Source organism: Ovis aries, chromosome X (assembly GCF_016772045.2).
Source record: "Ovis aries strain OAR_USU_Benz2616 breed Rambouillet chromosome X, ARS-UI_Ramb_v3.0, whole genome shotgun sequence".
Lineage (NCBI taxonomy): Eukaryota > Metazoa > Chordata > Mammalia > Artiodactyla > Bovidae > Ovis > Ovis aries.
Genome location: NC_056080.1, coordinates 29,992,337 through 30,008,772, shown reverse-complemented (window position 1 = coordinate 30,008,772; position 16,436 = coordinate 29,992,337). Strand labels below are relative to the sequence as shown.

At 39.8% G+C, this 16,436-nt stretch overlaps 1 protein-coding gene across 10 annotated transcripts in view; it reads left to right on the top strand.

Moving 5' to 3' along the window:
* The window catches only part of TAB3 (TGF-beta activated kinase 1 (MAP3K7) binding protein 3), a 92,708-nt gene extending 87,505 nt beyond the window's left edge, over positions 1-5,203 (top strand). For all 10 annotated transcript variants that reach the window (XM_060407866.1, XM_060407869.1, XM_060407865.1 and 7 more), the window contains one exon: positions 1,096-5,203. In XM_060407866.1, the coding sequence (XP_060263849.1) occupies positions 1,096-1,244 (149 nt within the window). In that variant the 3' untranslated portion in view covers positions 1,245-5,203. The remainder of the gene's footprint in view (positions 1-1,095) is intronic.
* The last annotated feature ends 11,233 nt before the right edge of the window (positions 5,204-16,436 follow it).

Genomic DNA, 16,436 nt, shown 5'->3' with positions numbered 1-16,436 from the left:
TCACACAGAGATTTGTCATTAAAGACCAACTGATAAAGCACATTTCCAATGGACAGTGTGCTTAACCCCAGATGGTAACTGATTAAAGCTTCCCCAGATCTCAGTTTCTTTTGTCACCTGCGTAGGAAAGCTGCTTACCTTAGATGTTAATTCCATTTGCAGTTTTTAGTGAGGATTTCTAGGTGTATGGGTAGATTTCCCCCGCCTGCTGACCTTGTTCATATTCCAGGGTGGTTTTCCAGCTGGAACTTGGGAGCCTGCTAGTCCCTAACTCCACTTTCAGTAGGTACTGTTCATGGAAGGCAACTCTAAAAGCAAAGAACCTTTTTGAGTACAAGGCCAGAGAGAATGAGGACCTAGGAGGAATATAAATTTCAAGTTTTTTTAAAATCCTGAGGACCACCATAAGGCTGCCAGCATTTATATTGCCAGGTATAGACATGTTTAATAACTCATATCTGAAAGATTTAATTGACAAAAGGAAGGGAAGAATTAAGGATAAAAGTCATATTGAATGAATTTAGCTTCATGAAAAACCACAGTCTTTTATATTTCTGTTTTAACCTTTCTGGGAGAAACTTTTATGAACTGTCACACCATTGACAAACCAGTATTGTTAAAAACATGAATATTTTGGAGCTGAAAGTCTCAAGGAAGAAGGCACGCATTTTATGAGATGTTTGATACAGTATGGCTAGTACTGTGGGTGGTGGGAGTCACTGGCAGGCTGAGGTGGTGAGGGAGAACTTAGAAGATAGAATTTAACATGCTGTATAACATTTTTCCATTTGACTGGAATAGAGCATAACTGTCCACTATCTAGAGACAATAAACTTGGAAGGTAGTCTGTGCTGGACTTCTGGCTACTTGGAGGAATAAAATAAATTGTTGAGAACAAATTAGATTGTATATCCTAAACTTACTGTTTGGTTCTACATTTCTAGCAGCTGTGCATACAACTTGGCTTTCTCGTTTCACAAAACCTTTTCCCTTGATTTTGGTGGGGGGTAATTTTCAATTTCCATTTGGATTATACTTTGAAAAAAAATTCAGTCTATTTTTTGTTTTCTCTCTTTCATTCCTAACTTCTCTTAGAGCACCCAGGTGGCTCCAAACAGAGTCCTCGGATACAACCCCGAGATGAAGACTATGAAGGGGCTCCATGGAATTGTGATAGCTGCACCTTTCTGAACCACCCCGCACTAAATCGCTGTGAGCAGTGTGAGATGCCACGGTACACTTGAATTCCCAAGAGTCTGCACTAGGTTGAGAGTGTAACTTTGAGCACCCGTTAGAAGAAAAGGAAACCTGGGGAATCTGTTCATCTACCCGGCCTTTTCATTTCAGATGACATGGGGTGGGGGGTGGGGAGAAGGACACTGTAGCCACTTGTGCTCAATAAAGGAAAAATGGGGAAGGATTTTTCCCCCCACTGTCTTAACTCAGTGCAGTTAGAGATAGAAAGGGATACTTGAAATGGGGAAAGGATTCACTCCTGAAAGAATGTACACAGAGAAGTCAAGAGCTCTTCTGTGAAACCCCAATCATTCAAGTTACTGCTGAGTGACCCTTATTTTATAAACTAGAACTTTGAATCATGGTGTAACATGTTACAGTTTATGCAGACAAACTGTGAATTGCCAGAGCAGACTTACCTGGTCACAGATCTCTGGAAAACCCAGGCTCCCCAGGCTTCTTCCTGTTGCTTCCTACTGAGGAAAAGGACGGGAAAAGCACTCAGAGGATGTTTTTGGTGGGGGGCAAAACAATAAGGGTATTTGTAATTGCTGCTTTTTTCAGGGGTAATTTCAAACACAGAAATAAGATGTTTTAAAATGTGACTTGTAGCAGTCAGGAATTCGGCATATCATGCCCTTTGTTTGAAAGTACAATCAGAGGTGATAAGATTCCTTTTGCTTGTACAATGATTCATCAAGCTATATCAACACTGGTAACTAAGACCTAATTATGCCGCAGAATAGATAGATTTTTTAAGTTACTGCATGCTTTTATTAGGCCACTGGTTTTTAAAATAACCAACAAGTCCTTATAAATTCTGATTTTATGAATGACCTTCTCGTAAAATTGCGCTTTGCCAATAGCATAGTGAATGTATGCCGAATGTAAATCCATTCCAAAATCCACTTGGAATCTTGAGCTCAGCTGTGGTTCTATAAGAAACGTTTGCAGTCCATAGAGCCGCCCCGCCTTCCAATGTTGTGATGAGTTCATGATGTTTACAGCACAGAGAACACTTGTGCCATAATCCTAATCTAGCTGAAAAAAATTACTATTACTCGTTCAATAAAGATGTATTTGCACATATGTTAACAAATCAGTGTGAGGAAAATTATAGTTAGCCAATATCATAAAGTTGCACACTGCGCTATTCGGGGAGGAAGAAAAGGCTAGTCAAGAAATAAGATTAAGAGAAAGGTGAATACAAAGGACTTTGAAATTTAGAACTTAATTTTTACCATACTGTATTCAGAGATGATACTAGGTTTGTTCAGATGATACTAAAGCACTCCTTATTTGTGAAACTAGAAACTTAGAGTATAAATAACTGAGGAGATATAAAATCATTTGAGTCACTAAAGTGCACCACCAGAAAATTATTAATAGGACACTGAATTAGGGCGGTTGACGTTTCTTCCAAGCTCAGAATTGGATTTTGGAATCTCCCCTTATTTGGGTACATATAAACAGCAATAAAATTGGTAAGTTTCCTAATCCTAAAGAATTTTACCTCAGGTTATCACCTGAGGAGTATCTGCTCTCCCATACCAGCTGTCCCCCTTCTCTTTCACTCACACACAGGCACGCACGCTCGCTTCAAGCTGTCATTATATGCTAATTTAGCAGTAATCTCTGGCAGATCTGGAAAAACAAGCTGCACTTAATAGCATAATGAAACCAAAGGCATAATAACTTACCATAGCTTTCCATCAAAATCACAATTTCACACTGTACCTGCAGCTCTGAAAACATTTTTTTCATACGTGGAAAATGTCCTGAAAGTATCTACTTGTCTCACAGAGTTAGCGTGGCTATGTAATTACACTGATAAAACATCTCTCATATAACAACTGTGGCAAAACTGTGAAAATAAAGGTGAGAAAGCAGATGGGCTTAAAAGCATTGATCTGAAAATAGCACTCATTCTCTAAAAGCTTTTGTAGCACTGGTGTCTGTCAGTCTCCAGTAAGTCTATCAGTCCTCCTGTTCTGTAATAATGCCAATGCCTTTGCCTTTGTATGGTTTCATATCTCTTTAGAGATGGTAAACCCCACTTGGTATTAAGTAACAATATAGGGTAAAAATACATATATTGCTTGATGTTCTAGCTAAAGGTTTACCCAGTATTCTTAGTGATATGCTGAAGTGGCAGCAGTTAACTTGGCAGTTGTCAGTTGAGGGTGAAGGTAGCATGTATGAAAACAGTTTGATGCTTTATTAAAACCATGTAGATGACTTTAAAACTATTGCATGAACATACATCCAGGTTATTGAACTGTTATCACACAGTAGATGCATGGTTCCAGTCCTCTGGTGATCTATCTAGTAAATTATTGTTTTCACCTGCCAGGAAAAATGAGATACCAGTCTTATTTGATAGGTGTAGAGGGTGGGGTTTGAGACATCAGAGATTGATGTTTACGGGAGTTTTGTATACGTTCATTTCTGGTTCTGCACATGTTTCATACACCAACATAGGCTGTAGTCAGTTTTTTTAATTAGCAAAAGTACTTGACACCAATACATTTGATATATTTAACTATGTCCCATAAATAGACTACTTCTGGCTTATGACCAGTTTGAACAAGAATTCTGTCATCTTTAAAGATGCCTTTTAAGAAGGATCTGGCTGCTGAGGTGCCTATGCTTTTTGGATCAGTTGGTGCACTTCTTGTTCCTAGAAAAAGGTGTTTTCTTAAATTACAACCAGTTTGATGTATCTGGTAACATAGACCTGACTATACATTTTACATTATTTCACTGTTTTGTAACTGAGTTTTTGACAGCACATTTGTCATTTTGTCCAAGTACATTGCCCCTTATGTTTTGAGGTAGGTCTTAAAAGTTTAAAGTGGCAAAAGAGGAGCCAGAAACTTTCTAAGCCTTGTAAAATGTTTCAAATAATGACCTTGTTTGAGAGAGTTAGAGGCGTGGTGTTTTAAACAAAAGAAATGCATTGTAATAAAGGTAGTTTTAGAGCAGATTAATGATGGTGGGGAAAGTGTTGCTAATTTGTTTATTTCCCTGAAAAAATGGGAGTGTGATGAGCAGTTTAATAATTTTTAAGGAGCTGGTCTCAACTTTAGTACTTATAATTATTATAAGAAATCAATGTTTCCTTAAATTTTGACATTGCTTTGTCCCGGTTATCTAAGGTTCATATTCCAACTTTCTGTGGCAACTGAACTTTATATAGTATTTTAAAAGGTAACTAATGTTTTTGACAGTATAAAACAAAAAGACTATAAGGCCTAGGAAAATTGTCCTTCGAAAATATCAACAATGTACCCTGGAATGTGAAGATGTCCCCTTATAGTTTAAATTGATTTATTTGAATATTGTAATCATTCTTCAGACTTTGAATGAGTCGTTACAGTGTGTATCTGTATATCTGTAGAGAAAAATGACAACTGAAATGTAACTTTAAAATCAGAATAAATTTGGCACTGTCTGTTGCACCACTACTGTATCTTTTTGAAAGAATTAACAGTATTTCCTTTTTTTAAAAGGTAATTCTGATGATTCCACATTCACCAGACATGTATTTTTTTTTCCTGTATTATTTGCATCCCCAAATATTTAATACAAGTAGGTTTTGAATGGCTTGAGCATTCAGAGATTAACAGGATGACAACTCAATTTTAATTTCTAAAGCCATGAGATGTTGCTTTGAGACTGAACAATTCTGAATTCTTATTTATAATGACACCCAATGTCCATGTTTCCCTACTGTAAAAGAACTGATCAGTTTCTTGCCTACCACAGCAAGAACTTATTAAATCTTGTAAATACCGTGTCTCTTTTAGATTTCTGTGTATGCTGTGAATCAAATTATTTTGAGGTGAAATTGTATTAAGACAAAGGCATTTGAAAAGGCTATGCATGCATCAAACCTCCAAACAGTACATATTCGGAAAGTCAAAGATTCCTGCGAAATAAATTAATAAAGTAAAAGCAAACACTACATTCTGTATCCTTTCTGTGTAGCTAGAAATGATTTATAATATCAAACCAGTCTAGTTCCTACATTCATATTTCTGGACTGAAATATGCTGTCTCAGAAACCTCATCTTTCATCACATCTCTGTTCTTCTGTTAGAATATGTACTCGTGTTATTTTGGGGGTATTCAGTATTTGTACATTACTGTAACTTAGAAATTGGCTAAAAGTATAAATAAGCAAATTTTATATAACAGGTGGCATATGTTAAGAATTTACATTTTTCACTCCACATTAATACATGTTACTTACAAAAGAATGACTGGTTCTTTTTCTTTATGTCATTTGTAGTTAGTTTTTCAAAGGGAAATAATCACCCTCCTAATCTCTAGTCACTCTTCCCAAACTTGTGCACAGAGAATATTGCACATGAATTTTTGAAGCTAGCTTTTTCAATGATTAGGCTTTATTTAAAGTCAGAATCACTTCCATTACATTTTTTACATATATGAAAATTGGCAGACATACATACACAAGTTCAGTTCAGTCGCTCAGTCATGTCCAACTCTGCGACCCCATGGACTGCAGCACGCCAGGCCTCCCTGTCCATCACCAACTCCTGGAGTTTAACTCATGTCCATCCCACCATCCCATCCCACCCCACCATCCCCATCCCACCATCTCATCCTCTGTCATTCCCTTCTCCCACCTTCAATCTTTCCCAGCATCACGGTCATTTCCAATGAGTCAGTTCTTCGCACCAGGTGGCCAAAATATTGGAGTTTCAGCTTCAGCATCAGTCCTTCCAATGAATATTCAGAACTGATTTCCTTTAGGATGGACTGGTTGGATCTCCTTGCAGTCCAAGGGACTCTCAAGAGTCTTCTCCAGCATCACAGTTCAAAAGCATCAATTCTTCGGCACTCAGCTTTCTTTATAGTCCAACTCTCACATCCACACATGACTACTAGAAAAACCATAGCCTTGACTAGATGGACCTTTGTTAGCAAAGTAATGTCTCTGCTTTTTAATATGCTATCTAGGCTGGTCATAGCTTTTCTTCGAAGAAGCAAGCCTCTTTTAATTTTATGGCTGCAGTCACCATCTGCAGTGATTTTGGAGTCCATAAAACTGTCACCGTTTCCATTGTTACCCCATCTATTTGCCGTGAAGTGATGGGACTGGATGCCATTATCTTCATTTTCTGAATGTTGAGTCTTAAGCCAACTTTTTCACTCTTCTCTTTCACTTTCATCAAGAGGCTCTTTAGTTCTTCTTCACTTTCTGTCATAAGGGTGCTGTCATCTGCATATCTGAGGTTATTGATATTTCTCCCAGCAATCTTGATTCCAGCTTGTCCTTCCTCCAGCCCAGCGTTTCTCATGATGTACTCTGCATGTAAGGTAAATAAGCAGAGTGACAACATACAGCCTTTGGAACCAGTCTTCTGTTCCATCCCCAGTTCTAACTGTTGCTTCCTGACCTGCATACAGATTTCTCAGGAGGCAGATCAGGTGGTCTGGTATTCCCATCTCTTGAAGAATTTTCCACAGTTTCTTGTGATCCACACAGTCAAAGGCTTTGGCATAGTCAATCAAGCAGAAGTAGAAACCACAATCACAAAACTAACCAATCTGATCACATGTACCACAGCCTTGTTTAACTCAATGAAGCTATGAGCCATGCAGTGTAGGGCCACCCAAGACAAATGGGTCATGGTGGAGCGTGCTGACAAAACATAGTCCACTGGAGAAGGGAATGGCAAATCACTTCAGTATTCTTGCCTTGAGAACCCCATGAACAGTATGAAAAGGCCAAAAAGATAACACAAGTACAGAAGGATCCTATAATCCCCATTTACTCATTTCCCCACTTCCAAAATTATCCATATATAGGCAATCTTATTTCATCTACATTCTCATCCACCACCATCCCCATTATTTTAAAACAAACCCTAGACATTGTAGCGTCTCCTCTGTAAATAAACTTGAACATAAGCATGTTATCACATCTTACAAGATAATACCCAGTGTGAAATTTCCTTAATGGTTTCACCATTTTTTATAAGCATGTCTGAACTGGGGTCTCAATATTGAGAATACTTGAAACTGATTATTCTGTATCATACATCTTTAACCTGCATGTATACCTTCGCTCCGTCTCAGATGTTATAAGGAACTACCTCATCAAATATTTGGTTACCCTCTACCACATCTTAGTGTAAAGAAACACACAGAACATCAAAGATAACTTTAAACATAGTATGTGAGGTTTGTTTTTTTCCCCCTCTTCTCATCATTTCCCACATCCTGTGTTGTCCCTTTTAAACAATCTGTTTTGAAATAGAAACTTACTTCAAATCTCAGTACCGTAATAGTGATTTCCTTGTGTTGCTCACTCTGCTACTTAGGCATCTGTGAGACCTCCACCATCTATCTGTAATCCCACTACCCATATAGTGATTTCCCTTCAGGTACTCACCAGTTCCATTTCCCACACAGAAGTGTGGGGAGACTGCTGGGTGTGGCATGTGTCTCCCACTCCGATTCTTCCAGAGACTTTCTGACTTCACTTGGACCAAGAGGCCTTTTCCTAAGGCACTGTCCAAGTGGTATGTAAAAGTGCAGCTTCCAAAGGTTTTAATATGATATAGAATGTATGGGTGGGATTTGGGTTCGCCAGTTTCAGACTCAGGGTGTTCAAACCATCTCACTTGTCCTGCCTTCAGAAAAGCAATGGGTATACTTTTAGCCAGCCTCTCCTGACATTCTAGTGGTAAGAAAGAGAATGTGGGAACATCAGGTGATGCAGCCTAGGTTACTCGGTTTCATATGGTGATTTGGGAACAATATAATACTAACTTTTCACTTGGAGACTGAACCTGATTTGAGGGAACCTCCTGTTCCCTTAGGACTTCTGTGGTGGCTCAAGACGGTAAAGCGTCTATCTACAATGTGGAAGACCCGGGTTCAATCCCTGGTTTGGGAAGATCCCCTGGAGAAGGAAATGACAATCCACTCTAGTACTATTTATTGCCTGGAAAATCCCATGGACAGAGGAGCCTGGTAGGCTACAGTCCATGGGGTCGCACCACTAACAGCCATTTCTAAATTCTATCCCCCAGTTATGATTTTTTTTAAGTCAGTAAAAATAGTCTGCTCTGGGTGTACATGACTCAAAAAAAGGTCTTTATCTGAAAGGCACTTGAGGCTTGGGGAGGAGAAAATTGGATTAGCATAATGAAATACATTCTGTGTACACTGTCACAATGAATCAAATGGTCACAGCTGGCAGGGGTACTCCAATTTTGAGAGTCTCATTTGAGTATCTCTTCCCAAATTCTACTGAAATAACTAATGATAACATTTTTAAGGGTTGGAGAACAGGGCAGGCTGCACTTAGAGTAGGAAATGACAAGATGCAGATGTTCAGTTACTCAGTCATGTCCAACTCTGCAACCCGATGACCTGCAGCACGCTTGGCCTCCCTGTCCTTCACCATCTCCTAGAGTTTGCTCAAACTCATGCCCATTGAGTCAATGGTGTCATCCAAACATCGCATCCTCTGTCGCTCCCTTCCTCCTGCCCTCGATCTTTCCCAGCATCAGGGTCTTTTCCAGTGAGTCAACTCTTTGCATCAGGTGGCCAAAGGAAGCAGATGGGGGGTGTACTGAGGGTGCTAGCAACCAGTGTCAAGCAGCACACAGTGCCAGCTGCCACTGAAGGTTAAATCAAGTCTTTGGGGCTCGCAAATGGAGGCTATAAAGAGCCCTAGATTCTGAGTAGCACATGGATCTGTGCTGAGCAGAAAGTGGGGAGATTGTGGCAACTGCCTTCTGTCTCACTTGCACCACAGCTGACTAAGAAAGGTTTACTTAGTGCAACTTGTTTGCTCCCGTTCTTAAGGAGCCTGAGGCACTCAGTCACTTCAAGCTGCCATATGAATATGGAGGAAAATCTTAGCCTAGCTCAACGTTGCAAGGAGCAACCTTCAACCCTGCAGTAAACACCTAAAATCAGCACCCATTGGCATTTGCTTATTGACTAGCTAGAAGCAAATGCTTAGCACAACATTGTACGTCAGGTGGTGCTAGTGGTAAAGAACCTGCCTGACAATGCAGAAGACATTAGAGACTCAAGTTCGATCCCTGGATGGGGAAGATCCCTGGAGGAGGAAATGGCAACCCACTCCTGTATTCCTGCCTGGGAAATCCCATGGACAGAGGAGCTTGGTGGGCTACAGTCTATGGGGTCACCAAGAGTAGGACATGAGTGAGGCGACTTAGCATGCACACATCTTTCCTATACTCTGTAACCAAGTAATTTCTGAGAAGAAGCTACAGAAAAAAGTAGAAAACTTAATGTTCTCTTTGTCATTTAGGATTAGAAGATTTAAGCAGTATGACCACATTACCTTTTTAAACATTCCTTAAAAATCAGTCAACAGATGAAAACATTTAGTGTCCTGGAAAAGGGACTTCATTCTAACCAGAATCAGAGCAGAAGAGCAAACTTTGATTTCTGATTTCAATTCAAAACAAAATTTACTGCTATGTCATATCTCTCAAAAACAGGAGTGGTTGTTTTTGAATAAAATTTTTCCTGAAGTTCTAAACCAAAAATGTAGGTAGTGAGACTTCACAAAACTGAGTCAAGAAACTATTCTAGAATTCAGAGCTAACACAAAAAATAATGTGATTTCTAGATGCAGGAAATACAATAAGGCATGCCAGAAGGAACGAACACAACAGATAGAGGAGAGGCAAGAAATACAGAAGAAACATGGGGATGAGAGGGTTTTAAAATATTACCTATCAAGATAAACAGTAAACAAAGGTGACATCAGAATTCTAAATTTGTAAAACTTGAACATATCTAATTTTGACATGCAGAACAGACTAGTACATATTATAATCAGTATAATTAAATCTCCATATAATCAAATTTTCTATCTCATGTGAACTAAATGTTTTTTTCAATTCACCATTTACAAAAAGATTTATCAAGAAAACCTCAATTTTTACAATTCAATTTTTACAATAATTATACAGGCCACATTTTTGTGATTGTAAGACATTAAAGCTTTACAATTTACTTAATCAAATCAAGCCACTCAGTGGACATGAATTTGAGTCAACTCTGTGGCTCAGATGGTAAAAAAAAATCTGCCTGCAATACGGGAGACCCAGGTTCAACCTCTGGGTCAGAAAGATCCCCTGGAGGAGAGGGCATGGCAGCCTACTCCAGTATGCTTGCCTGGGAAATCCCATGGACAGAAGAGCCTTGTGGGCTACAGTCCATGGGGTCTCAAAGAGTTGGACATGACTGAGTAACTAAACAACAACATAAAAGGAAAAAAAAAAAGCTAAAGCTCTTCATCCAAAAACTAGAATTGAAAACAAAGATTTAGTGCAGGCAAATCCTCAACAAGAGGCTTTGGCAAAGATATTATGTTGAAAGCAAGCTTTGAACTCCAAGAAAATGGCAGATTCAAAAGTGCGGTATCTCAGTGACGTTTTAGAAAATGCATCTACTGAATTATTTCTAGATGCAAATACATCATCCACACTTGTAACAGAACAAGCTGCACAAAGAAATAATTCAGAACTTGAGTTGATGAAATACATTTCCAGGATTAGATGTCTTTGTGCTAACTAATAGTGAAACCAAAATGTGCAAAGTCAGTTCAACTATACTCCAGGAGAAAATACACACTGTACCTAATACAGCCAGTGTTAAGAATCCTTAGAAAAGAACTGGATTGGAGGTTTTCCAAGGGCCAGCTGATGTGCAACATGTATGGAGAAGTGGTTTTAGAAGCCAGCAGCTTGAGAAGGCACATGAGTATACATAAAGGGCTCAAACTCTACCTCTGCTACATGTGTGGGAAGAGATTCACCCAGTGCAACCAGCTGAAAACATACTGGTGAGAAACAATATGAAAGAATTATGTGATGGATGCTTTGCTCAAAAATGCCAGGTTACTCATCATTCATTGTGGTGAAGAAAAAACCCTTTAAGTGTGATTTATGTGATTGACAAGTTACAGCTTCTGCAATTTCAAGATTCACATGTGGACAGATAGTGGAGAGAAGCCTAAGTCTAAGACAGGAGTGGACAAAGATTGACCCAGCCCAGAACGCTGACCTCTCACAGTCACAGGCTTACTGAGGGAAAGCCTTCCAGGCCTCAAGGAGACCTGTGCTCTCTAGCTTTCCTATCCCACACCCTCCAAGTGCACAGGGGAAAACCCTAATAGGCAGTTGTCTGTGGGAACATTTTAGCACAAAAAATCTATCTCATGATTAAGGCCATTTGTTATGTAGAAAGACAAAGCTATTAAAAATGGAAAGAATCATAAAATCCAAGTCCAGTCAAGGCAGAACTCTATATTCCAGTGCTAGATTCCCTATGGAAACACCCAGTATTGGAAACTATAGCTGGGAGGCTTTTTGAAAAAAAAAAAAAAAAAAACTGTAGCTGGGAGGCTTTCTAAAATGACTTAACCAGATGATAATCAGTCTCTTTCATCAGATACTTATTTGGTTAGCTAGAATAAGAGTTAATTTGGAGAGGGTGGTGGCCACAGTTAACTGACTTTGTGAGCAAAAGAAAGTTGCTTGTGTGTCTCTGTTAGGTGTTAGGAAACAAAAGCATCTCTGGTAATACTTTCTGCACCTTCAGTGTGCAATGCTTGTTTCGACGTTTTGCTTTTGAAGTCTAGTTATACACACAGCTTTTTAAGGAATGAATGACTATGGCAATACATCTGAATAGAGTGCTATTTTGCTTTTTAATTTGTTAATTTTCAAGCTGCCTTCATTCCATTTTCATTTTGCATTCACCATTGCCTTTCATTTATTTAAGTAGAATCGATCTTAGTGGTATCAACATATAATCTATTCATGATTCATTTTTGACCTAGGAAATTTTTTTCTCTCCTCAAAATGTAAGCAAAATTCTTAACAATATCAGCCCAAGAGTGTTGTTTGTAAGCCCAATAGACCAATATGTAACCAATGGAGAAAAAATGAAATTTCACACTTCTAAGATATTTGGGCTATTTTTCTTAACATATTCAACTAGAGTATAAACGTTTCTCATAAAAAGCAAGACAGTATATAAGTTTTAACATTGTTTTGTTGAAGCAGAATGGATATGCTTATACAGAACTCAGTATTACAGAGAAAATTCAAAGACACTGGTTTTGGTTTGAGACATTTTCAAAATTTATTTTAAATGACTATCTGGTGTTTTTATGTTGCCAAAGACAATTCCAAAATTCAACTCGTTTCATTTTTAATAGATCAATTTGATGAAGATAAGGAAAATATACTGAGTTTTGAAATTTTTTGAGAATCCCTTGGTGTACCTGTTACACATTTTTTAAAATGCATATTAAAATCTAAATATAAACAATGCATAATTGGAAATCCCTTGTTTTCTGAATCAGATGCATTATCTTCTATAAAGACTGAGAAATTAATTTTGATATTTTGAGCTACTAGGAGGCAAATTTATTTTACACTTGAGTGTCTATAAGCTGTACATTTAAAATTTTTCATGTATTGAAACATAGCATTTGGTTATTATAGTTTCAAAGGGCCCTTTTCTTACTTAATGGATATTTTTAAAATGTAGGATTATCCAGTGTTAATTATTACCCTTCCCCTTTATTCTTTGATCCTGCACTGATTTATTTCACTGCTTGTTCTTTCTTCATTAAGTAATCAGTTCCACAAATTCAGTTCCTATACTGCTGACCAAACCACCAGTGACAGTATTATTTCTGCCCAGCATTACCTGTGGTTTATTTCCTAGTTTTAAGCTACACCTGTAATAAAGTTAGTGTATTTTCTACTGGTGGCGATTTCTTTAATTGTAATTTTCTCTGTTTAGAGGTCCAGGTCAAAAGAATCAATCTAATATAGCTTGAATTCAACAGTAATCTATTTGAACAAATACTACAGTAGATACATGAAAAATGTAATGCCCAGAACTTGGGGGCCTTCCCACACTGCTAGACATCAGTTTGGCAACATTTGAACTAAGCCTAAATGTGGGTCCATCGACTTCCCTGGTGGCTCAGTGTAAACAATCCGCTGGCCAGGGCAGGAGACACAGGTTTGATTCTTGATCTGGAAAGATCCCACATGCCAAGGATCAGCTAAGCCTGTGCACCACAACTACTAACCTGCAGTCTAGAGCCCTCAAGCTACAACTACTAACCCTGAGCGCCTAGAAACTGCACTCCCCAGCAAGAGAAGCCACCAGAATGAGAAGCCCACACACCACAACAAAGCGTAGCCCCTGCTTAACGCAACTAGAGAAAGCTCACATGTAGCAACAAAGACCCACTGCAACCCAAAACAAATTAAAAACTGAATGTGGGTCCAGTTCTGGCAAGTTAAAAAAAAAATTGAACTGTTCTTATTTTATGATGCAAAGTGACAGTGAAAGTCCCTCAGTCATGTCCAACTCTTTGCAACCCCATGGACTATGCAATCCATGGAATTCTCCCGGTCAGAATACCGGAGTGGGTAGATGTTCCCTTCTCCAGGGGATCTTCCCAACCCAGGGATCGAATCCAGGTCTTCCACATTGCAGGCAGATTCTTTACCAGCTGAGCCACCAGGGAAACCCGGGCATGTAATAATTTTGTAATCACAAGTATCAAAAGGTCTAAGGAAAGGAAATTGGCCAAGATGGCAGAGTAGGAAGATCTTAAATTCATTTCTTCACACAGGCACACCAAAATTATATCTAAGAACACCTAACAACAAGAAAGAGTAGAACCTACCAGCAAAGACCTTCTACAACTAAAGATGGAAAGAAGAAACCTCAACATGGGTAGGAGGAGTGGAGCCATAGTATAGTCAAGACCCTAACCCCAGGTGGCTGACCCACAGATCAGAGGGTAATTACAATTGCAGACGTTTTCTCCAAGGACTGAGGGGTCAAAGCCCCACATCAGGCTCCCCGGCCTGAGGATGCTGCACCAGTAATATTAAACTCTGGAACACTTGGCTTTGAATGCCAGAAAGGCTTACCTATGGGAGTCCCAAAGGGCTGTAAGAAATAGAGACTCCACTCTTAAAAGACCAAAAACTGCATATACTCTGAGACCCAAGGCAGAAGCAGTAATTTTGAAGAAGCCTGGGTCAGACTTACCTGCTGATTTTGGCGAGTCTCCCAGAGAGGCAGAAGGAGAGTGGCACTCAACCTGGGGTCATAAACACTGGTGGCAGCCATTTGGGACAGCTTGTTCTATCATGTGGGCACTGGTACTGGCAAGTGCTATTTTGGAATCCCCCCATTTACCTTACGAGCCTCAGGACTCTGCCCTACCCTCGCCTATTAGCCTGTAGGCACCAATATTGAGAAACCTCAGTACAGTCAACTAGCCAGGTGACCACAAAGCCCTACCCACTAGCAGACAGGCTGCTGGAAGACCCCTTGAGCCCAAGGATACCCCTAGACATAGTCCTATCCAATGCTCAGTTGAGTCACTCAGTTGTGTCCAACTCTTTGCGACCCCATGAACTGCACCATGCCAGGCCTCCCTGTCCATCACCAACTCCTGGAGTTTACACAAACTCATGTCCATTGAGTCAGTGATGCCATCCAGCCATCTCATCCTCTGTCATCCCCTTCTCCTCCCACCTTCAATCTTTCCCAGTATCAGGGTCATTTCCAATGAGTCAGTTCTTCGCATCAGGTGGCCAAAGTATTGGAGTTTCAGCTTCAGCATCAGTCCTTCCAATGAATATTCAGGACTGGTCTCCTTTAGGATGGACTGGTTGGATCTCCTTGCAGTCCAAGGGACTCTCAAGAGTCTTCTACAACACCACAGTTCAAAAGCATCAATTCTTTGGAGTTCAGCTTTCTTTATAGTCCAACTCTCACATCCACACATGACCACAGGAAAAACCATAGCCTTGACTAGACGGACCTTTGTTGGCAAAGTAATGTCTCTGCTTTTTAATATGCTATCTAGGTATCTAGGTTGGTCATAGCTTTTCTTCCAAGGACCAAGTGTCTTAATTTCATGGCTGCAGTTACCATCTGCAGTGATTTTGGAGCCCAAGAAAACAGTCTGTCACTGTTTCCACTGTTTCCCCATCTATTTGCTTTTCAATATGCTGTCCAAATTGGTCATAACTTTCCTTCCAAGGAGTAAGCATCTTTTAATTTCATGGCTGCAATCACCATCTGCAATGATTTTGGAGCCCAGAAAAATTAAGTCAGCCACTGTTTCCCCATCTATTTGCCATGAAGTGACAGGACTGGATGCCATGATCTTAGGTTTCTGAATGTTGAGCTCTAAGCCAACTTTTTCACTCTCCTCTTTCACTTTCATCAAGAGGCTCTTTAGTTCTTCTTCACTTTCTGCCTTAAGGGTGGTGTCATCTGCATATCTGAGATTATTGATATTTCTCCTGGCAACCTTGATTTCAGCTTGTGCTTCCTCCAGCCCAGCGTTTCTCATGATGTATTCTGCATAGAAGTTAAATAAGCAGGGTGACAATATACAGTCTAGACGTACCCCTTTTCCTATTTGGAACCAGTCTGTCGTTCCATATCCAGTTCTAACTGTTGCTTCCTGACCTGCATACAGATTTCTCAGGAAGCAGGGCAGGTGGTCTGGTATTCCCATCTCTTGAAGAATTTTCCAGTTTCTTGTGATCCACACAGTCAAAGGCTTTGGCATAGTCAATAAAGCAGAAATGTTTTTCTGGAACTCTTGCTTTTTCAGTGATTCAGCAGATGTTGGCAATTTGATCTCTGGTTCCTCTACCTTTTGTAAAACCAGACTGAACAACTGGAAGTTCACAGTTCACATATTGTTGAAGCCTGGCTTGGAAAATTTTGAGCATTAATTTACTAGTGTGTGAGATGAGTGCAATTGTGTGGTAGTTTGAGCGTTCTTTGGCATTGCCTTTCTTTGGTATATCCAACGCTGCTGCTGCTGCTGCTGCTAAGTCACTTCAGTCGTGTCCAACTCTGTGCAATCCCATAGACAGCAGCCCACCAGGCTCCCCCGTCCCTGGGAGTCTCCAGGCAAAAACACTGGAGTGAGTAGGAGATTAGAAATAAACTACAAGAAAAACAGGGCTTCCCTGGTGGCTCAGATGGTACAGAATCTGCCTGCAAGATGGTAGACCTGGGTTCAATCCCTGGCTTGGGAAAATCCCCTGGAGGAGGGAATGGCAACCTGTATTCTTGCCTGGAGAATTTCCATGGACAGAGGAGCCTGA